This window comes from Cucurbita maxima, unplaced genomic scaffold (assembly GCF_002738345.1).
Source record: "Cucurbita maxima cultivar Rimu unplaced genomic scaffold, Cmax_1.0 Cma_Scf00012, whole genome shotgun sequence".
Classification (NCBI taxonomy): Eukaryota; Viridiplantae; Streptophyta; class Magnoliopsida; order Cucurbitales; family Cucurbitaceae; genus Cucurbita; species Cucurbita maxima.
The window spans coordinates 1593537-1615924 of NW_019272028.1; the positions used below are offsets into that span (position 1 = coordinate 1593537).

At 34.5% G+C, this 22388-nt stretch overlaps 3 protein-coding genes and 1 pseudogene across 6 annotated transcripts; 2 read left to right on the forward strand and 2 right to left on the reverse strand.

Moving 5' to 3' along the window:
* Positions 1-218: 218 nt before the first annotated feature.
* On the reverse strand, positions 219-9251 carry LOC111486976 (DExH-box ATP-dependent RNA helicase DExH17). Its single transcript, XM_023134168.1, has 29 exons — positions 9143-9251; positions 8716-8789; positions 8121-8241; positions 7362-7542; positions 6892-7053; positions 6401-6638; positions 6263-6299; positions 6131-6177; positions 5895-5932; positions 5760-5781; positions 5433-5645; positions 5184-5340; positions 5018-5069; positions 4733-4804; positions 4538-4587; positions 4342-4459; positions 4174-4237; positions 3976-4059; positions 3764-3889; positions 3478-3674; positions 3209-3397; positions 2862-3113; positions 2738-2787; positions 2520-2537; positions 2121-2203; positions 1826-2024; positions 1625-1662; positions 1196-1528; positions 219-752 (listed from the first exon to the last, which is right to left on the reverse strand). Exons 1-29 carry the CDS (start codon positions 9241-9243, stop codon positions 382-384), a joined length of 3687 nt encoding a protein of 1228 aa, XP_022989936.1. The 5' UTR covers positions 9244-9251; the 3' UTR covers positions 219-381.
* LOC111486979 (chaperone protein dnaJ C76, chloroplastic-like) lies at positions 9214-11065 on the forward strand. The gene is made up of 6 exons (XM_023134175.1): positions 9214-9408; positions 9567-9729; positions 9796-9988; positions 10355-10461; positions 10530-10731; positions 10798-11065. Exons 1-6 carry the CDS (start codon positions 9317-9319, stop codon positions 10929-10931), a joined length of 891 nt encoding a protein of 296 aa, XP_022989943.1. The 5' UTR covers positions 9214-9316; the 3' UTR covers positions 10932-11065.
* LOC111486980 lies at positions 10972-12272 on the reverse strand (annotated as a pseudogene).
* A 957-nt stretch (positions 12273-13229) lies between these two features.
* Positions 13230-17828, forward strand: LOC111486977. 4 transcript variants are annotated; one of them, XM_023134169.1, is made up of 11 exons: positions 13230-13843; positions 14055-14171; positions 14686-14786; positions 15010-15081; positions 15521-15602; positions 15695-15775; positions 15936-15974; positions 16153-16218; positions 16754-16903; positions 17157-17345; positions 17433-17828. In XM_023134169.1, exons 1-11 carry the CDS (start codon positions 13610-13612, stop codon positions 17448-17450), a joined length of 1149 nt encoding a protein of 382 aa, XP_022989937.1. In that variant the 5' UTR covers positions 13230-13609; the 3' UTR covers positions 17451-17828. The 4 variants fall into 4 exon arrangements, with proteins under 4 accessions (XP_022989937.1, XP_022989939.1, XP_022989942.1 ...); XM_023134171.1 differs by having other exon boundaries at positions 17157-17285; positions 17424-17828; XM_023134174.1 differs by having other exon boundaries at positions 17157-17285.
* The last annotated feature ends 4560 nt before the right edge of the window (positions 17829-22388 follow it).

Sequence of the window (22388 nt, forward strand, 5' to 3'; positions counted from 1 at the left end):
TAATTCATTAATTTCAATAAATTTAAGGTTGATCAATGCACAAATTAACAATATGTAACTCAATAGGTCTTTCAAATCTTACCAATTGTAGTAGGAAAATATATAGGAATATTGTGACAAGTTCAATATTTTTTCAAGTTTGGATTTAAAATTGAAATACCTATTTTAAGTTTCAAGTACAATTTAATGAAAACAAAATTTGTGTTAAAAATATACAACAAACGAATATGGCGGTAAATATTGATATTTTTCCTAAATTTTAAAAGATTATTCCGAAACAATTTTAAGAAATGCATCTAGGTATGAAATGACACAACTCTCCATATACGATCTAGCAAGAAGGAAAATAAAAGAATGAATCGGTGTAAGATAAGGAAGGAGTCAGAGGAAAGAAAAAACGCTCTTAAATCCAACGAAAGGATCTACTTCCCTGGTCTCGGTGGCAGTCTCTAGTGAGCAGCAGTTCTTTTTGGTTTCTACAGGTGGGCTCTGGTGGTTCCAGGTGTTACTGATATTAGGGCTCGCTGGACGTGGCCGCTTGTTTTCCTTCATCATGGAGATATCAAAACACAGCATTTGCATGGATGCCACCTCTGCATCTGAAGCCCGATTCAATTTGCTGTATGCACCTGGTGTATTCACACAAATTTGGGATACCACCGGAAAACTGTTACCTTTTCTTTTTATATCATCAAATATGGTTTCCTCCGTTATGATGATTTTACTTTCTTCTGTCTGGAGACCCAATTCCCCTGAAATTTTTTTGGCAATCGTTAGCAGATGTCTATATCAAAGTAAAAGAAAAATTGAGATGGGCTGAAAAGGCATTCTTGATCCAATATGCACCATCCAAGCTATCATAAAAATGTGTTAAATTATCAGTTTTATTTCTATACTTAACAAATTTGTGAAAGTAAATAGATACAAATTTAAAAATTAAAAATTAAAGAATTAAGATGGTAATTTAACTAAATTGTATGTCTAATTTATTAAAAATATAATGTAACCTCATTCAATATCTAGAGATCTACATGAGCACTTTTACAATGAAGATTAGAGGTAAACTTTAGCCGTAGATTTAAACTACATTGAAACTTAGAATGTTAGATTGGGAGTATCAATAGAAAGTTAAATAAAATTTTGACCCAAATAAAACTTTCATTCAAGCCTACATTTAAGCCAAATAGATACGTACCTTTTTCGCCATCCATGAAATGTGGTCCAGAGGTGAAGTGGTTTTGTAGAGTCGGAAATTCATTTCCAACTTCCTCTCTGAAGCCTGAAAACGACTCCACTTCAGTATGTGGGGAAAGTTCATTTCTCTGTTTCTCTTCCAAAGCTTCAACCTGGAATTCTAGCGGCTGCGTGTTTCTAGTGAAACTATATGTCTCTGGTGCTGGTGAATAAGCACTATTTTTTGAAGCAGCCAACACAGGGAAGCTTTTGGCTTTCTTACGTATGTGGTCAAATACAGTTCGTTCAGTGATGATTTTGCATTCATCTTCGTCGTTGCCAGTTGCAGGCTCGGCTGCAATAATTTTAAGTTACTTTGAGAAAGAAATCAAGGAGAGGAATTTGATACAAAGCACATGAGTTGCGCTCTGACTCTCAGGAATTTACGTACCGTCCTCAAACTCTTCGTCTAGGAGGTTGAAACTCGGCCTGAAAAGTTTTGTTAGGAGCAAAAAGTATTAAATAGACCACTAAATTTACGTACTCCAAACTCATCGTTGTATACTTTTTAAACACTCAAATTAAGTTACAGATTTCAAGGTCTCCTATTCAGTTCTTGAAGAGTTCAGGGATCTAGGGGAAGATCACTCACATAGAATCTAGTAACGAGTTCGAGTCGCCAGATTTGGGAGGCTCTTTTACTGCAGCTTGTGGTAGAGGTTCACTGTCATTGTCTATGATGTATACTTCCTCTGGTGGAGGAAAGGAGGACGGCGGCGTTCTTCCCCATTTGCTTCTCGCGTTTGAATTTCGTTCCATTAGTTGAAGTTTTCGGTGGAGATCAATGCCAACTACGTGAAGAAACTCTTAAAAGTCTATCCAAGGGAACTAGGAATTTTGTCCATGCAAGAGGGTCTATGAACTTTTGAAACGGCATAGATTCTTACTGTATTCATCAAAAATAAGGTCAGCTTTAATCGTCAACTTTCCTTGTTGAGGATGTGAGACAAGAACAACTGCACTGTAAGGGCTGCCGAAAGAGCAAAATAGTAGTAAGATAAGGTTGTATTGATGCTATAGTTATTATTTTCTGGTCAAGTTATCATTAGATTATATTTGAACAAAAAGGTTGATTTTTTCCCAACAAAAATTCACATGGGATAAGGATATGTTTGCCCTCTCAATAACCTTATGGAATTAGGAAAGAAATAGCAACGCTCAAAATAAGCTCAATGTAAACTTACCATTTGATGCCTCTGAATCTTAAGACAATGGACTCATGACTTATATGACACATAAGAAAACTTTGTTGGTTAATGAGCAACAAAAAGATTAGTCTCGAGTACCTGGAGAATTCATCTACTCTGCTGCACCAAAAAGAAATCTAGTTAAACAGAGTAGGGTAATTTGGAACAATGAAATCAAACACGATAAGTTTAAACATACCCAAAAAAGTAGTTAAATTTATAAATATCCAAAGCTCGAATCTCTATCCTTTCTCTCGATTAAATCCACGCCCCGTCTTTTTCTTAAATTTATACATCAAAATTTCAAAAGTAATCACCTTATTTTCTCATGAAAGAGAATCTGGTTATCTTCTTCTAGGCCAACAATCTGCAAGACAGAGTTCTCTGTTGCAACGGTCAACTCCTAGTGAAAAATAGACATAGATATTTAAGTCAACAAACCATATCAGCGTAATGTCGTTTATTTGGTCGGTAAGCCTGGGGCAATCTAGTTAATGTTACGATGAGCTTGGCCTTCCCTTGTCTACCGCATTCAGCTTCCTCGAGCTTCAGGTCCACTACCGGTGGTAAGGATGATAATGACTCCTTGATATGATTCCCAAATGGGTACTTTCTGCCTGTGACTATCTCTATTTTCCTTGGATCCGCTTCAGCAAGTGCCTCAAATGATTTGATTCCCATAGAATGCAACGCCTGAAAAGAACAATTGAAAGAATTCTCTCGCGAGGGAGTTTCACCTACAACCTAATAAACATTTTTCAGAAAGCAATAAAAGATGAAGTAAAAACCTTTGCAGTCACCATTCCAATTCCAGGTAGTTGTTTGAGCAAAAATGGACTGTCATCCCAGAGTTTTTGATATAGAGATTTTGCTAGAAGCATTGAGCTGAAGGTTCCTTTATAGTTCTTTCTGTATAAAAAATATTCTTTCATGCATTTGGCAATTCTGCATCCATTTGAGCAAATAGAATTCATGTCCTGTGCAAGGATACCGGTTGTAATGACTTTTTTCAAGGACAATATGATTTAAAAGCCGTTTGCTTTATGAGAAAATGAACCTGACTGAGGGATAAATCGTGAATTGAAGGATCACCAGTCAGGCAATCGTTTGCTAAAATAAATATTTTTTCTTCTCTTGTCTGTATACGTTTTTTCTTCTTCCCCTTTTCACCAAGAATGTGAAACCGCAGCCTTCCATCTTTATCATTGTTTACATCATTAAGAAGCTTCTTCTCAGTGCGCCTAAGCTGAATCCCTTCAATTCCCCAAATTGTTTATAGCTTCCTTCAGCTGAATTCTAAACAACCAGCAATATTCTCAAGGTAAAAGGTCAGAGGCACATACAAGCGATTTCCTCGGCATGGCAAATGATATGTAGCGCCTCCTCTAGACTGCAATTTTCAGGGGCATGCATAATGTGTTTCATGGTATCAAACTTCAAATAATATTTTGTCATCAACCTCCCGGGATCTGCTTACCAAAAAGAAAGGAAATCAGGAATTTTTATTTCATTAAATAGTAGAAAGTAGTTGATGTCATTACTCCCTGAAGTGTACCTAGTGGCTTCAAGAGGAAGCCATCTTCATCCATCCAAATCATCTGATGTCGAGATAAATCATTTACTTTCTCAATGCAAATGTCTGATCATAAAATATCATAGATTATAGTTTCTAAGAAGAGCTCATGAGGGGTTAAGTGCAAAAAATACTTTTAACAATTTAAACAAATTTATATCATAGAGAATGTGATAGTACCTTCCATGTGCTTCTCCGTATTTTGATAAGAAATTCCATTCCTGATAGCATATTTCTGCGGATTCTAGCTTGCAAATAAATTTGGAATAAATAAAAAAACCAGTTAAGATGAAAACAAAAATATCTGGACTATATAATCAAGAGGATAGCATGACAAAACGTGCACACCTTTTTCATTCTTACGTATAAATACGAACACTTCATCCATTCAATTGCCTTTACTATATCTGAGATGGTCATTTGAACTATCTCCGCAGTTAAATGCTCCGTCAAACACGAAAGCAGTCTAAAGTTGGAAAAGCATATGTAAAACAAAACATTTGAAGTGTTCCAATGTAACAAGTGCACTGAATTAAATACATACTGCGATTCCACAGTTTCACATCCATTTAGGAGATTCTCATACAAATGGACCTGGGATAAAAAATGAAAATGGCATTGTTGAAAACTATTTCGTATAGCAATAAGAAAAAAAACAATGCTTGAACCAATAAATTCTGTAAACTTCCAAGTAAACAAAGAAAATGAGGGAAATGAAGCTTAGATATCGTGGCATTACTGTGTCTCTTCTTGTCATGATTATGACAATTCCCGTATCATCGAATGGAGGCCGACCTGCCCTCCCGCACATCTGCGTATAACAAAGCAGACCAGATATGTGGGACCATAAGACAATTTCCAGAAAGATAGAAATTACGAAATATCCGTTCTTATGTTGGGTATGATTGCGAGACTTTTCTGTTCATTTTACCGGATTTCAGAAAGACACCCAACTTACATGTTGAATCACAACAAAACGTGAAAACATAACCCGGGATGAAAGGATATTGTGACAATGAAGAACCTGTAGAATTGTGGAACGGTCATATTCCATGTAAAGGCCCTTCTCCTTGTTACTGCATTAAGGTAGAAATTAGATGTGTGGGTCAAAAGATTTCAGTTAACTTTCTTGCATGTTTTTCTTCTAGAATCCCCAAAACAAGTAGAATAGAAAGAGGTGCAGAACATACAAGTGCTGAGTTGATTTTATTATTACTGTATGTGCTGGCAAGTTGATTCCATGAGCAAGAGTATTTGTAGTGCAAATAACTCGAATATCACCCTTGAGAAAAAGGCTTTCAATGAGATTGCGATCCTTCAAGCAAAGCCCACCATTGTGATACCCAACTGTCAACGTGAGATGTTTATTTCAACAACACGAGTTTTGCAATAAATGCAGGATGATATGAGTGCATTAAAAAAAGAAGTTGGCCTTCTACCACCATAAAGAATATTAGATTGCATTTGCTTATCACTGCATGATAGGGAAGCTTCTCGTAACCTTTCCAGCTGTTCCTTGCTTTTAATAAAAGGATTTGAATAACCAAAGGTCATTGCTGTTTGCGAGAGCCGTTGAGCTGCTTCTTGCGCTCCTTTTCTAGTTGAACAAAACACTAATGCAGATTTTCCTTTTGAATATTGCATGAGAACATCTGCGAACTCATTTGAACATCTACATTTCTCAGTATGACAATACTAGAAGGGGGAAAACTGAAGCAAATAAAATAATATCGGTAAAGCAAAATACAATTCATGGTTCCACTGACCAAAAATGTAGTTCTGAAGGCGCTGTAATACACAATAAAATAAAGTTGGGAACTGTTAGATAATTCCAAACATATTTTGTGCTGGTTGTGATTTCTTGAAAAAAATCTATTCTATGTTGAATTTCGATCAAATACCTTCTCAAACATGAAATCATTTTTAGCGGGGGCATAGCCTGCAGAAGGATTACATAATTAAGAGTAGAACAGCAAAAAATACAAAATGTGTCATATACTTCACACTTATTCGTATTCCCATTTACTCTAAGCACTTAACCATCACAATTCGTACTTGCATTCTACATTTATAAAATAGTAGACTGCATCAGACAATGAAGCAAACCACAGAACTGGTAATTTCAGACATCAATTACCAAATACTTTGCTGGTTAACTTAACAGGCCTCATTTCTTCTCCGAACCTGATGAGCATTGAAAACTAAATGAAATCTGCTTGATCCTGCAATGAAAATACTTGGTGCCTGTTATATAATACGAAAAGCATACCTTTTGACTCCTTGAACAGGGACGTTAAGCCAGTCTGCTGCAATGGTTTAAATCAATCATAAAATTTGGAAGTTCACTCACTTTTAGACACTTGGAGATGCGAGTAAAACTAGTAATAACAAACTAAAGTAAATTTACCAAGATCCCCAATGTTTGGGATTGTAGCAGATACAGCTAAGAAACGAACATGAGAGAGAGGACTGGATTTCATTTCAGGGTTGCGAGAAATCATTTTAATTCTACTAACTATGGCTTCCAAGGCTGCTCCACGTGGATCATTCAAAAGATGAACTTCATCAATAAGTACAAGGGCTATGTCACTGAAAAAGCCTAAACCACCATCCTTTATGTGATACCGAGTTACTGCATCAAATTTCTTCAATGCAAAAAATAAAAGGAGAAGGTATTTAGCCATTCAGAAAAGTACTGGTAAAAGTGAAACCAATGCAGCTTGGAGAAATCATGTTAGGCAAGAAGCATCACTCGCTTGAAAGTAACGATTGACATGGAAATAATAAACTTACGAGAATTGTGTGACAAATAGTGTTATTAGCATTCAATTGCATGTGGACTTAACTTTGTATGAGCATTGATACATGAAATAAGGGTTCTGCGTTTAAAGTCCTGACCTCAGGCGTTGTTAGAATAATGTCAGCTTCTTGTATATGTTTCATATTGTAAGTTTCATTATCTCCTGTTAGCTCCAAACAGCAGACCCCCCAAGACCCAAATTTCTGATTCCAATCACGGAGCTTCTCCTGTACTAAAGCCTTAGATGGGGCAATATATATCTGCATAAATGTAAAAGGAAGATGGAAACCATGTAATATCGGATGCACATAAAATTGTAATTTTCCCTCTCAATTATGTTTTAAAAAGTGATGCAAATAATAGTTGCATCTTTGTGTATATGTATATGGATATGCACACAGAATAAAAGAGAGAAGGAGAAATTAAACTTGGAATAAATTGTTGAAGAGAAACGATGCATGCATATGAATTGTATAAACATAATGCAATGCTCTCCTCTATTACTACATGAATAAATTTAGCACTCTTTTTACATCTGTCCGATGGCATAATTGCATGGGAGACTTACGCTTTTTAGAGTTCCCTTTTCGTGGATGAACTTCCCCTCGGCAATAAATTTTGAAAGAAGCCTCAAAATGCAAAGCTCAAATAGTACAGTTTTACCACTCCCAGTAGGGGCTGAAATGACCATGTTCGAATCGGAGTTGAAACAAACAGAAAAACATTCACTCTGTAATGAATTGAAGTACCTGAACGTAGAGACTACTAAGTGAGAAAATGGATTAGCTTAGTCTACAACTTGAGTCGGAGAGGACACAGCTTATATAAGAGGAAATAGTCGAGTGAGCTGTATCCTTAAATTTCAAATTTCGATTTTATATCAATCCTTAGGAATTAAAAAAGCGTCAATCGTACATCAATTAAGAAGTTAAGATGGTCGATTTTTTCTCCAACTTGGAATTTCCTTATCACTAGTCTCTAATTTTTCTTTTCCTTACCACTAGTTTTGCAACAAACTCTCGTGACATTCTCCATGAGAAATAATGAGAGAGTAAATACAGGCTCAATCACACAACAGATGCTGCTAAAAAGATTGATAGAAAGCGAGGATCAGCTCATTCTATTACAAGTAAACGACTGAAGATGAGATGCAATAGACAAAATACGAATAAGTCTAACAAATACAAGATTTACAGAGATATTAAAAAATTTAGAAGTATACTTATCTTTCAATTTTAGACGCTTGTTCAGTTTGAAATCAATCATGGAAAAATCATTAGTGTCTAAAAATACTAGAACTAAAATTTCTACAGAATTGGCATGTTACCTAAAACTAAAAGTCGAGCGAAGTGGTGCGGGTAAATCTGATACGGATTTCAGTGAATATGAGTCCATGATCGCGTTCGGACTTCTGAACACTGATGTAGAATAATCGAGCTTGATTGATACTGATGCAAGAAAAACATTGCAATCAGTAGTAAGAACTGCACAATTAACAAGCAGATAATTAAATGAATACGAATTGTTTAAACTTTATGAAGAAGAAGTTGACATTTGCACGATCGTTAGTGTCAATCCCGACCACACACATTCAGATATCCAGACGGAGAAGTCTTAAAAAACAAGTACAATGTCATAGAACAAGAAATACAAAGAAGCACAAAGAACGCAAATGCTCAATCAAGCATAGGCATCCAAAGTTAGCAATTAAATCATCACCGGCAAGCTCAAATGCAGAACCGTCCTTCACGAAATCCGTCGAGAATCTCCAGAAAAATTTGATGCACACTTTTGTAATGTAACCGAATTAAAAACGATGTGATACCGAACTTATCCCGAGATAAAAACCTTATCAGAAATGCTTCGTAACAGTGTGATCAGGCATAATCAATGATAAAATTAGCATTCCATTGTATGTGCACCTCTTCTCTTGGCAGTTGAACGAACAGATTCTGAATTGAAGCCTCGATGTTCAGATCGTGAACGTGAGTGAAGCCTTCCTAAGCGACGGCAAGAATGAAAACGAACACAGAATTCAACTGAAGCGAGATAAAATATAGAATACTAGGCGATGAAAAATGAAATTTGCACCGCATATTTATATGCACCCAAGTTGAAATGGCGGGAATTTGCAACCCGCGGCGCTTAGAAATCCATTTTTTATGGCATTGTTTTTCTTTTCTTTTTATGGCATTAGAATATAAATTTTATTATCGTCCTCCAAATTATTTATAGTATAAATTTGATTGATTTTATATATATATATATATATATATATAATTGTTCATATGGGATGGGATAAGGATTCTATGTATTAAGAGAGAATAAAACAAAAATTGAGATACTCACGGAAGAGAATATACCGCTAAAGTCGGAAATAATTTTCCAATATAAAAGCGACTTGGTGGCCCTTCAGAAATATCTCGAATCCCGAGAAATATCTCATCCATTTCGTAACTCTTTGATCTTCATTCCTCCACTGGACTGTCGATTGGCGGCGAAGTTGCAGTTTCATTCGTCCTCATGGCCATCTCCATTGTTCCATCTATTCAACGCTCAGTGTCAATGGCTTCTTCATCTTTTGCGCATCCTAATGAACCTAAGCATATCATAAGGTATTTCCTTTACAGAGATCGATCATGTTGTCAAGAGTTCTACCTTCTTCATCTTTTTATTCTTTTATTTTGGAGTGGAAGAGATCTTAGATTTGACGAGCTTTGCGGCTCCAATTTTCTTCTATATAATACTTCTGACGAACAATTTTGGCCTGAAGGAAGCCGAGATGGACGGCGGTTAGATGCAGCGCAAGAGAAAGAGCGAACGAGACGAACTATTACGAGCTGCTTGGAGTTTCTGCAGATTCAAATGCTCAAGAAATAAAAGAAGCTTACAGAAAGTTGCAGAAGAAATTTCATCCGGATATTGCAGGCCAAGAGGTTATTAATTTGTACCAGAATTCATTGTAAACACACTACCTTCTGATGATTTTTTAAAATTGTCAGGGCCACGAGCGTACGTTGAGGTTGAACGAGGCCTATCGAGTTCTGATGAGAGAGGATCGAAGGAAGGAATATGATTCTTCCATGGGTGAGATGAGGGTGAGATTTGGGAATTATAACCCTGGATTAGGTTACAGCTCCTGGAAAGGACCTCTGCGATCTCAGGCTTTGTTTGTTGACGGAAACGCCTGCATTGGTATGGTTGTGTTCATCCTTTACTATTCATTTTGTTAATGAACTCTGCCAAGTAACAATATTGCGAAAAGATCTCGAAGCCTGGAGAGACTTTTGTTGATTAGGCAGTTTGATTTTGTGGCGACATATAGGCATTATTATGATTGGATTTGGATGTTCTTATAGTTATACTCGAGTTTCTTGATGTCTAAAATTTTTGTGAATGTTGACTTAGAACACGATCTTTTTAGCTTGGATTCATCACTAGTTAGACTTAAAATCACCAAGTTACAGGGATAAGAAATAGTAAAAAGGATTGGAACTCGTTATTATTTATCTGAAACCACTTTCAAATATGAAGATGAGAAGCTTGCATAATTTCTCACAGGTTGCAGGGAATGTGTACACCATGCAAGTAATACATTCACCATGGATGAGACACTTGGTCGTGCACGAGTTAAGGTTCAGTATGGAGACAATGATCAGAAAATTCAGGTAAGAGGGGGAAAATGTAAATTACGAGTAGAAAAGGAACACTAAACAGCTTCGCTTCATTCTTACAGGTTTCAGTGGAATCATGTCCCGTAAATTGCATATATTGGGTAGAAAAGGAGGAACTGGCAGTGTTGGAGTATCTGATGCAGCCACTTCCCAAGGAAGGATATGGCGTGTTTGGAGGCGGCTGGGAAATTCCGGCCAATGTCTTCATGGCGGCCAAAGCCTTCACCCAGCAGCTGAAACGACAGAAACAGGACACAAAATTTGGTGAGTTATGAAGCTATTCTCAACTGGCTTTTAGTTCAATTCGATCACTTATGTGAAGATTTACAGGAAAGGAAACGGTTGAAGAAACCCCAGCTCAAGCAGAGGCTCGAGCTAATGCGAGCATGAAAATACAGATGGAGAAGTTCAATGGAATTTGGAATTGGGTAAAACAAGTTTTGGGGACACAGGTAGATTCATGAAAAGCTATGAATTTCAATCACTATATCCAAAAGTTTGTTTGGAAAACTGTTCTCAAAACCTTTTGAGAACTAATATTATTGTGCATATTGTAGTCATTTGTGAAAATAGCATGAAGAACAAGCTTAGAAACTTAGATACCAAACAAAGATAGATTCTCAAGCCTTCAGTAGTCATTGATATACAAACCCATCCAATCCCTGCCACCTAACACGTTCACTTGAAACGACGTCGTTTCATCCCAAGTTCCCTACTTCCATAGACTCGTTAATTAAATCTGCATTTGCCTGTTCCAGAACAAACTTCACATTCATCTGCAACTCCAGCAGCATGACTCAAGCAGTGATTCATTCTATCAGTCACAACATCCTGCCAGTGCAAACAGAACACCTCACATTTCAATACTATCAAATACAGTCTTTTTTTCCTTTGATCATTTATGAACCTGTTTCTTCACTATACTGGGAAAAGAAATCTATACCACAAGCTTTTCATGAAGACCAAGAGGAGCAGTTACTATGTACGATATTCCTGGGTGGTCCTTTGCTGCCTCAGCTGTTAAGGAAGGAATATCCTACAAAATTCCAGCCATTGCTATCAATCCACTTACTGAAAGAGTCATTTCATCAAATCAACTGCCTTACAGCAAGTTACCTGTTGCCAATGTCGACCGGGGAAGAGGAAGAACGGGCTTATGATGACGCGTTTGGCCCTTTGTTCAACGCACGATTTGAATGCGTCCCTTATCGATGGTTTAGCCAGCTCCTGTGGTTTTTAGAGCAAAGTAAAAGAGAATTCATCACAGCCCCACAAGAAAAATAGGGTAAACAGTTCTATCCCTAAACATAGCAACGAACTCATCTGAAATTCACAATAGAATTAGATTGCGTAGAATTTCTAATCTCACCCAAATTCCAAAACCCTAACTTACTCAGCATGAGGTTAGATTCCTGCCGCCGGGAGCCATGGTCGACGATAATGACTGCATCTCCAGCACCAATCCGATCTCGGCTCCGACTCGATGCCTCCATTATCGACACTCATGCGGAATCGCGAGGTGAAATTTCCGAATCTCAAGGGCCGTCCGATAGGAATGGCAGATTTCTGAGATGTGCTGATTGTGTATGTTCTTCTTCTAGCGTCGCCTGCCGAGAAACTTCAATGGCGAAACGAACGGCCATTAGAGGCAGATTAAGCAAATTGAAAAGGGGAAAATTAGAGGGAAGATTTTGCAGACCTCTTCACTGTGATCTGAGGAGTGATGGATAACGATCTCATGGTTTCTGAATCTTGGGAGGATTGTCCCGGCAAACGACGTCGTCCGGAAATCTACTTGGTTGGTTTGGCCTATAAAAGAATTATATTTCTGAGGCTGATTATAAAAAGATATTTATTTAATTATACTTTTAATATTTTATAAATATTTTAAAACTACCTTTCAATTAAAAAATGTATTCTTTCAAGTCATAACATTTCAACTAGTTACTCCACAAATGATAATTTTTGAAACTTATAAAGTTCATGAGTTTGAGAGTTTGACATAGAGATATTATTAATTACTTAACCAAAAAATTGCAACATAATTATTAGCAGTTGGGTTGCTTGGATTTTAAAATACTACTAACCCTTATTTATGAAAGATTATAATTAAAAAGAGTGTGCTTCAAGATTTCATAATTATTTTTTTTTTCACAAGAAACTCCCATGTTCTATTTTCCCTACACTTCTAAGTTTGGCTTTCCATCATTTTCTTTCCATTTCTACTCCTCTCATTTTAAATTATTATTTTTTTTTTTTTTTGAAGTACAAATTTAATTTCAATAATTTGAACAAACTATAAATAATATATAAGTAATATTTATGAGGTAAAAACTAAATTTAAATAAACATTAACACGAAATTATGAAATAAGAAATATAAATTATTGTAAAAAATCAAGTAAGACAATTTTTAATAAAGGTATAAAATGAATCGAATGTATTATTTGACATTGACAATTTAAATAATAAAGTAGTTTAAGAATATATTTTAACATTTAACAGTTAACACTAGGTATATTATTAATTTTATAGTTAAATGATAAATTAAATTATAATTTTAAATATTATAATTAGCCCTTATTATTTAATTGTAGACTATTTATGAAAGAATAAAATTATAATTTTTAAATTTTAAGTTTCACCCAAAGTAAAAAAAGAGCAAATTGGAAATATAGAATTAGAAAGGAAGGGAATATCCAGCTTTGCACGCAAAGATGAGCATATATAAATAAATACTAAACCAAAGTAGGATTTAATGGAGGAAACTGAACTCCCTACACAAAGCACCTAAACTGAAGTTACTCTCACTCCTAACTCTCTCTCTCTCTCTACTTTCCCGTTCCCACGCTGCCGCCGGAGAAAACTCTGCTTTCACGAGTATTCTTTCTCTTCTCAAGCTTTTCGATCTCTATTACCCGCACTACCACGCAATTTTCTGTTTCAATTGGCTAACGATTTCCACTTAATTCGAGTTTTTGCTGCTCGAACGATCCAAAAATTTGCTTCAATCAGTCGATGGATCGCGCTGGGTTTAAAGGGGAGAAACGATGATACATATCGCGAAGAGCTTGTTGATGTCCTGCTTTTTCTTCCGTGCTTGAAATGGTGGAGAAATTAGGCTGAACAGGAGAGGAAGCCTCATGAAGCAGAAGGTTGGGCAGCGGAAGGCGCTCTTCAAATGGAAAAGGAAGCTCGCTCTTGCTCTATTGTTTGTATTTTGCTTTGGGAGCTTAGTTATGATGCAGTCTCAGTATGGTCGGGTTATGATGTTGGCGTCGTTGCGTCCTCAATCGGTGCAGGAACCGAAAATCGCGTTTCTGTTCATAGCTCGGAACCGGCTTCCGTTGGACATAGTTTGGGATACGTTTTTTCAGGTAGTGTTTTTGGTATCTTGCTAAATAGTCAATACTCCTCATTATGGATGTTTATTGGCTTTTTTTTTTTTTTTTTTTTAATTCTTTTACTGATACTTGGCATTTGATCGGATTTAATGTTCTATCGTTTTTTAGAAATTGTGGAGCACATAGGAACAATTTCATAATTTCTTTGTTTTCACTGCGTAATGAAGTTAGTATACTTTTTTAGCAGGAAGGGGAGAATAAGTTTTCGATCTTCGTTCATTCGAGGCCAGGATTTTTGTTTAACAAGGCGACGACAAGATCGATCTATTTTTTGAATCGTCAAGTTAACGGTAGTATACAGGTAACAATTCTTATGATGGAATGAGAAATTCAAATTGTCAACAAGTTGATACTGTAGGTAGAGTAATTGGGGTGCGAGTCCTAATTTAGTGGCTAATATATATGTATAATTCCTCAAGTATATTTAGTTGTTACTTGTTAGTGCCTTTGCTGCTTACCGAAGATTCCGGCTAGAGCATCAAAGGAATTTCATCATAAGGAGTAATAGTCAATCATTTGCTCGGAAACTGCATCTCATGAAATGCGATACAATTGAAAACTTACTTACTTCTACCTCAGCCTGTTTTTCTTTCCCAGAGTACCAAAATGCATTGTTTTACAGCGCTTTGCATTATGTGTGCACAAATAAAAATGTTTAGAGGGTTATCGAGCTTCTTTGGCCTTCCCTTTAAAGTATACGTAAATATGTTACATCAATGAGGATAAGGGAATTTCATTTGGTCGTTTGTGTTGCTTCACTGCAAAGTTCATTTCCATTTCTGTGTTTATCTTGATGCTAATGTTTTGTATATCAGGTAGACTGGGGCGAGGCAAGTATGATTGAGGCAGAACGTATCTTGCTTAGACATGCACTTACCGATACTTCAAATCAACGATTTATTTTTCTTTCTGACAGGTGAGACTTGATATAGTTAGCCTGTGTATCCTCTTACGCCGTCATTTTGTCCTTCAATTCATAAAAGTTGTGAGTGCATTTAGTAATGGTTTAAGATATATTTTTTAATAATTGAGTGAAGGAAGATTTAATGTGTTATATTTTCTTTCCAAAATATTTTGAAGGTTGTTTTAATGGGATTAGTCAATCCTTACAATGTTTCAGTTAATTGATCTTTTCTCAGCTGCATACCATTATACAACTTCAGCTACACATATGACTACGTCATGTCTACTTCAACTAGTTTTGTGGACAGGTAAACGGACTAATTTATACATACATTATAGCGCTATTTCTGCATTAATGGTCTTTCTTGCTTGACCCTTTTTCATCCTCATCTAACGCTATCTAAAATATAAACAGCATTCTTGTGAAAATGTCTCCTACAACTAGAGTTAATTGGTTCTGAATCCAACGACCATAATTCTCCTAGTGATTCTAAAGTTGGAAGGCATATTGAAAGTATCGAATTGTTGTTTTCTATTGGACATTGAAGTTTCGACAATAATTATGTTGTGTTTTATCCTATACAGATTGCAGATTACAAAGAAGCTAATCTACCAGTTTTTATATTTTGAATGATCCACATTTTGATATATTCTAGCTTATGAACTTTAAACATGTCATCGTGTATGTTATCAAAGTTTTATACCTTCGGGTGGTAAATATGTTTAACTAGTAAATGGTTGATCCAGTTTTGCTGATACAAAAGAAGGGCGTTACAATCCTAAAATGGATCCGGTAATTCCTGTTCGCAATTGGAGAAAAGGGTCTCAGGTAATCATTATATCTAATAACCCAATTAAATCATATAATTTTTTTCTTGTAATTTCTGCAGACTACAAATGACCTTCATTATCCTCTTGTAGTGGGTTGTATTGACAAGGAAGCATGCAGAGGTTGTAGTGAAGGACAATACAGTCTTTCCAATGTTTCAACAGCATTGCAAGGCAAGTAATCTTGCCGCATTTTTATCATCCTTTGATATGGAAGCCATGTTCACTTCTATGGTCACTTGTTTTCATTCTGTCGTATATATGTCCATGTCCCTTTTATTACCAATTCAGGAATAGTATTACTTACTCAGCTGTATGTTTGATGGTTATGCAGAGGAAATCACTGCCAGAGTTTTGGCGGGATCACCCATTTGTAAGAATTTCAATCATAAGCAGTTTCTTGTTATCATTTCGCAAATGTTATTGGGCCTCACATTAACAATATAATCATGGCATGTATTATAAAGACATTAGATTTAAAACAAAGGAACTAGTGCTAATTTAGACTGCTTAACTTGCTATACTAATGTCTTGAATATATTGTTGTGCAGCCTAGCGATGGATCCAAGGAACACAATTGCATACCTGATGAACATTATGTTCAGACTTTATTGGCCGTATGATTTTCAACCATTTCAATATATTAAAGCTATTTCTATTTCGAGAAAAACTTGGCTGATTATCTATAGAGGAATAGAAAATTGAGCATTCTGTAAGCATGCAATGATCCTTTGTTTTACCATTGCATGCACTCTCTTTCCACAAACTGGCTTTAATTCGATCATTCTTCTGGTTGATTGTAATCCTATTAGCTTTTATGCATGTTATTCATGTAATATAATAGTTGAGCGTTATACTTCTGAACATTGACATCATTGCTGGAAACTTGGAACACTTCTTGTTTGCTAATAATCTGAAAATGCAGCTTTGTATTAAAACTTATTCGCGTGGTAATGAATCCTATGATCCTAACTTTCAAATTTCGGCACAAACTATGAGTTTCTAGCAGATAATGAAAAGAATTCCACGTGAAACTTTCTTGAACAACAATTGCCTATGCAGTCAAGATTTTACACAATTCACATACTAAAACGCCATTATATGTATAAATTTGCTGGTCAGATTACTAATAATTTATTTTTAATGATTCAGCAAGAAGGGCTTGAAGAAGAACTCACACGAAGATCACTTACATATTCAGCATGGGATCTCTCACACTCCAGAGACCATGAACGTCGTAATTGGCATCCTGTAACATACAAATTTTCAGATGCTACTCTTGATCTTATACAATCTATAAAGGTGCTTTGTTTTTTGTTCATAACACGTTTTAATTGAGTGGCTACATCCATTTTGCATCTCCCTAAGTAAAGTGAAACTTCCAAATATTGCATCCAATACTGTGTTAATGAGCAATTTCCTCATCTTCTGTAAATCATTGAAGTTGAATCTGATTTACTATTCCATTCAGTCAGCAACTGAAACTGAGTATTCTGCTCATCTTTTCAGTTGACCTTTTCATTGGTTCACGTTAAAGAACATTCGTCTTGTGCAGGGTATTGATAATATCTACTACGAAACTGAATATCGAAGAGAATGGTGCACCAGTAAGGGAAAACCATCCACATGTTTCCTTTTTGCGAGGAAGTTCACCCGTCCCGCTGCCCTGCGCCTTCTTAATATGGTCAGTTTTGCATCTCTCCATATCACCTTGGAACTAAAATGCTTGAAAACCATTGAACTGGTAGCCCATATGCTGATCTCTTTTTTCCTTTGCATACTTTCAATTCTTACAAGCCTCTCTACTTTTATATTTTGACAGTCTGCGCAGGTAGTAAAGCCTCAGTAACATCTGTAAAGGCACCAAGTCCCAGTCAGGAACCCGCTACAATTATGCAGAAAATACAAACTCCCTGTAGATAAAGGGAAAGGCTGGCATTAGCAGTCGCGCTGAATAATTTCTCGATATAGAGGTGTGTGTTTACAATTACCATGGTGTATATTGTCAATTTTTTTTATACAGAAAATAAATGAGAGTGATAGAGAATTGTTTTTATTCACTTTGTTGTGCATGGAACTAACTTCTAGAGAACTAAGAGCAGTAGGAGTTTAGGATGACCCAAAATTAGGAATTCTGTTTTCTGAACATTAAGAGTTAGAAACTTTAATGTGATGTATAGTTTATTAGATATCCATGTCCATTGGATTCAAGCTATGGTTTAATTTAGAAGCTCAGCGTCATGCCTTAATCAAGAATGATGGTTATTAGAGCAATTAACAATTTTCATTCTTTCTTCATTTCTTCATAATCTTCTCGTTCAGAGTTGCTTTTAGGTGGTAAATATTTTGTAAGATAGAACTGAATAAGCAATTTGTTTTTTCCCTGCTATGAATCCTGTATAGTAAATGATAGCTTCATTATCAGTTACTATACTATTTTCATTCAAATTTACACCCAATATATCAACCATTTTTTTTTATATCAAGTTTAATGATCTATGATTAATCATAAGTGAGTTTCAAAAATTTAAAGACTAGAAAAACAAAAAAAATGTTAAATCATTTTGGCTCTTTCGAACCGGATTTGAGTGAATAAGAAAGTTTCTTCGTAAAGTTGGTAGGAAGAAGACCAGTCAACCATAAAAATGAGACTTCACCCCTAACAAAAAGAGGTCCAATGGGACACACAAAAAAGGTTCAAAGATATGAAGGAGGGAAGATATCTGAAGAAAAGTTGTTCAAAAGTGATTTGGAGTGCTGATTTACTTAAATTACGATCAAATACATTAATTCTTTTTTAGAACAAAAACATAAAACGACATAATTTAATTAAGAATTTGATAGGTCTATGTATTGCAAATTAAACCTAACAAGAACGAAGAAAAAACATATGATATATTTGGAAATAACGAAAATTGTCGATTGATATTTCATTTGCCACTCACATAAAAAAAAATGAAGTAAAAAAAGTTAGAATAAACGCACATTTATAATTGAATAAAAACAATGAAATTTTGAATCAAATTTTGTGCGTTAGTTAATGTGTCGATTCAGTTTGGAGAAGAGGTTTCTCCAAATTCACTTAATTTTTCCTATTCACTCTTCTTTTTTCTTTTTTTGAGGAATATTTTCTCTTCAATACTTAATTCCATGGCCCCATATGCCCTATTTCATGTTTGTTGAAATTTATTTGAATTATTGAATTTCATTTTCTCTACTTTTCTTTCTAATAATGCATTTTCCCATACTTCTTATCTTTTTTTTTTTTTAATTCTAAAATTCTTTTTTTATATAATTGCATTCTCTACCCACATTAAATCATTTTTCATTTCTTTTCAATACCTCAATCATAAGAACTTCATAGTCAAGCGTGTTTTACTTGGATCAATTCTATATTAAGTGTCCTCTTATGAATTTTTCTGAAATGCATGTGAGTGAAAACAAACTATGCAGGAAGGACTGTATTGGTTTGTGGGGATGGTCTTTACTCTTAAGAAACGATAAATAGGTAATAAGACCATACTCTTAAGAAACGTCGAAGTCATTAGGTACCGAATCTAATATGAGTTTTGGACATGGGACATTGCACCCTTCTACCCTAACCCGTATTTTTTCTCTTTGTTGTCAATTACATACGTGAATGAATTGATTTGAACAAGTGATAGAACATTAAAATAAAAAAAAGATTTTCAATAGAGATTTCAAATCTAATAATATGACAAAATTACATCATCACCCCTTACCAAATATGTTGGGAAACTCTCTCAATTGTTTGGCCAAAATCATGAACAATATGGAACTTATTTTTTTAAATATATATATATATGTTCTTTAGCAAAGTATTATTATTATTTATTTAAATTTAGGAACTCTCAAATACAATATTGCCGACATTTTATATAATTCATTTTAATAATTGACGAGGGACTTTCTTTTAATTTTTTTTTAAATACATATTAAATATGGTGCAAAACACATAATTTTAAATATGAAAAATACTTTTCAAAGTGCTTAGCTAAAAATAGCAGCAATTTAGAAAAATTTGTTTTAATTAACATTTTTAAAATATAATTTAAAAATAAAAACCTATAACACTTTTTTAATTTTCATTCAATTTTTTTTAAAAAAAATCCGTCCACACTTCATTGATCATCTCCAATTTTTTTTATTTTTTTAAAAATTTTAAAGACATTTTTGAAATATAGTAATTAACAGTATCTTTTTTATACAAATTATTAACGATTTCCATTCATAATTAATGGTAATAATGTTTTTTCAATTAAAGTAAAAAAAATAATGGTTATTTTTATTAATTTAGTAAAAAGAAAAAAAGATTTGGAACGCACCTCTTTTTTTTTTTTTTTTTTTTATAATTATTTTGTCGTCTTACAAAAAACATATCATAATCCTGTCCAACTACAAAAACCCATTTTCTCCATTTCCACTAAAACTGAATTAAGTTCACAGAGAAATGAAGAAGAAGGGTTTAAGCTTTAGTTGCAGAGCTGCATTTGAATATGCCGTTTTTCTTCTGCTTCTGATTCAAATCTTCACCATCAGCTCTTCTCTCTGTTCCGCCCACGACCATTTCGGAACAACGGTACTTCTTGGCTCCATGTCCCACTCTGTTTCTGAAATATCCGCCATTAAAGAGCCCAAGAAAGCTATGGAACAGAGCTTCAGAAACCTGCCACCCACGGGAGCAAATCCCATCCAGAATTAGCTCACATGTCCCATCTGGAGGATGATGAATATCCCATATCGACTAATTTAAAAAATGATCATAGATTTATAATCAAATAATGATTTCTCCATGTTGGAAGACGTTGTATTGTTGGAAAATCGAGTGTACAATAATGTTGTTTGAGTTCACAACTTTTCTTCTTTTTTAGGTTTTTTAATTGGGTTATTATTTCGTTTTAATTGCATAAATTGAGGATAATTATTCAACTACTAATTTAATAATAATAACTATATTCGTATAATTCAGTGAATAATATACTTACTAATATTTTATTTTATTTAAATAATAAATCATTATAAAATTAACATCTAAAATATAAAACCAAAAAGAAAAAAGAAAAAAAAGTCGAAAATTAGTATAATTAGATAATTAGGGCGAGCTGCTTTGGTATGGGCTTGAATTATGGGCCTACCCGAAAGAAAAAGCCCATCCGTAATGAATGATTTAGGTAACAATATAATAATAATAATAATAATATATTTTAATTATTAGTTAATTTTGTATAAATATTAACTCTTAATTAACTAGACTTACAAAAATGTGGAATTATATTCCATAAACTTTAACTCCCGAACTCATTTATATTATTGGTTTAAAGAGGTTAAAAAGTAATTAAGAATTTAATTAAACTCCTAATTAAGAAAAATAGGGAGAGAATAAAATCCCAAGAAAATAATTTTATGCCTCACTTTTTCTTACATGAAGGAATTGGATTCTCCATGAAATTACCCAAAAAAAAAAAAAAAAAAAAAAAAAAAAAAAAAAAAAAAAATTGCTCAAGAAAGNAGATTCTTTCCAAATCCACACCCTTCTTTTTTATAATTTTAAATTTTAAATTTTAAAATTAAAACAAAAAGTATATTAAAATATTTGACCGGTCTATCTTATGTGATCCACTCCCATCACTTTCAAAACTCTTCGTCCAACCCAAGTTAATTATTTACCACAGTTTTATCAAATCATCTGGAGCGTTCGTTATAGGAACGTTAGTCGAAAATTGATATGGCGGTGACTTGAAACGAAAATATGTCTGGTTGGTATAGATATTAATTTTCAATTTTTTTTAATCATTGTCATATTATTAGAATAACTCTTATTTATGTTGATTTATGTACTTTTTTATTTACTTTCATGTCACGTGCTCGATTATTTATATTAAGGTTTTTTATGATTTCATAAAATTGCTTAGTCACACTTGTTGTGTGTGTGTGCAATTATTAAGACACGTCTATACGTGTCAAGTGGGTGCCTGACGTTAAAAAAATGACCAAGATACTCTCACACTCTACCTTCACTTTTATCATGGACGACCACCGTCTATGCCACTTAGACGTTGTCCATCTCTAGTGATTATCTGTAACAGTCCAAGCAAACCGCTAGCAGAGGTTAACTGCTTTTAACCCATCACGATTTTAAAATGTATACTATGGAAAAGTTTTCACACATTTATAACAATGTTTCGTTTCCATCTTCAACCCACATGAGATAACACTCTACGGTCTACCACCAATCTTCAATGACCATTGTCGTTGTCCATTTCCAGCAACCACTCCAACGACTCTCTAATGCCAGATTTTTAATACGAGCATAAATTCATTAACTTACAACATTTTATAGTCGTCATTTACAAGCCGAACAAGGGACCAAAAAAAGTGAACCATTTAACAGAACCAAACCCACAGGCAGACTCTGTGTCTCTTCCACTGTCTTTTGATTTTTGGTCACTCTTTTGGCCTTTCCGACATGAGGAATTGTCTGTACTGTTCAATTAAACGACACCGTATAATCCCAAAAAAGCTGGAAAACAGAATCACTACCAGCCAACCTCCAAAATGAAACTTGAAAGCGATGCATCCATCCAAAGTCTCTCTCTCTCTCATTATTCTCTCTATTTTTTATTTTTTTAAAAAAATATGAAAATAAAAAGTGAAAGCACAGTTTTCTATTCTAACTATAATCTGTTCATAGTATCATCATTTCGTTTTTTTTTTTTTTTTTTTTTTTTTTTTTTTTTTTTTTTTTTTTTTTTTTTTTTTTGCTTTT

Coding starts and splice junctions, on each gene's coding strand:
- LOC111486976 (XM_023134168.1), bottom strand. CDS start 9,243: ATGGATGAGATATTTCTCGGGATTCGAGATATTTCTGAAGGGCCACCA. Junction 4,588..4,732: donor TCATGACAAGAAGAGACACA/GTAATGCCACGA, acceptor TTTTTATCCCAG/GTCCATTTGTATGAGAATCT. Junction 4,460..4,537: donor TGTGAAACTGTGGAATCGCA/GTATGTATTTAA, acceptor TTCCAACTTTAG/ACTGCTTTCGTGTTTGACGG.
- LOC111486977 (XM_023134169.1), top strand. CDS start 13,610: ATGAAGCAGAAGGTTGGGCAGCGGAAGGCGCTCTTCAAATGGAAAAGG. Junction 15,603..15,694: donor ATTGGAGAAAAGGGTCTCAG/GTAATCATTATA, acceptor ATCCTCTTGTAG/TGGGTTGTATTGACAAGGAA. Junction 16,219..16,753: donor ATGTTCAGACTTTATTGGCC/GTATGATTTTCA, acceptor TTAATGATTCAG/CAAGAAGGGCTTGAAGAAGA.
- LOC111486979 (XM_023134175.1), top strand. CDS start 9,317: ATGGCCATCTCCATTGTTCCATCTATTCAACGCTCAGTGTCAATGGCT. Junction 10,462..10,529: donor ACAATGATCAGAAAATTCAG/GTAAGAGGGGGA, acceptor TCATTCTTACAG/GTTTCAGTGGAATCATGTCC. Junction 10,732..10,797: donor GAAACAGGACACAAAATTTG/GTGAGTTATGAA, acceptor GAAGATTTACAG/GAAAGGAAACGGTTGAAGAA.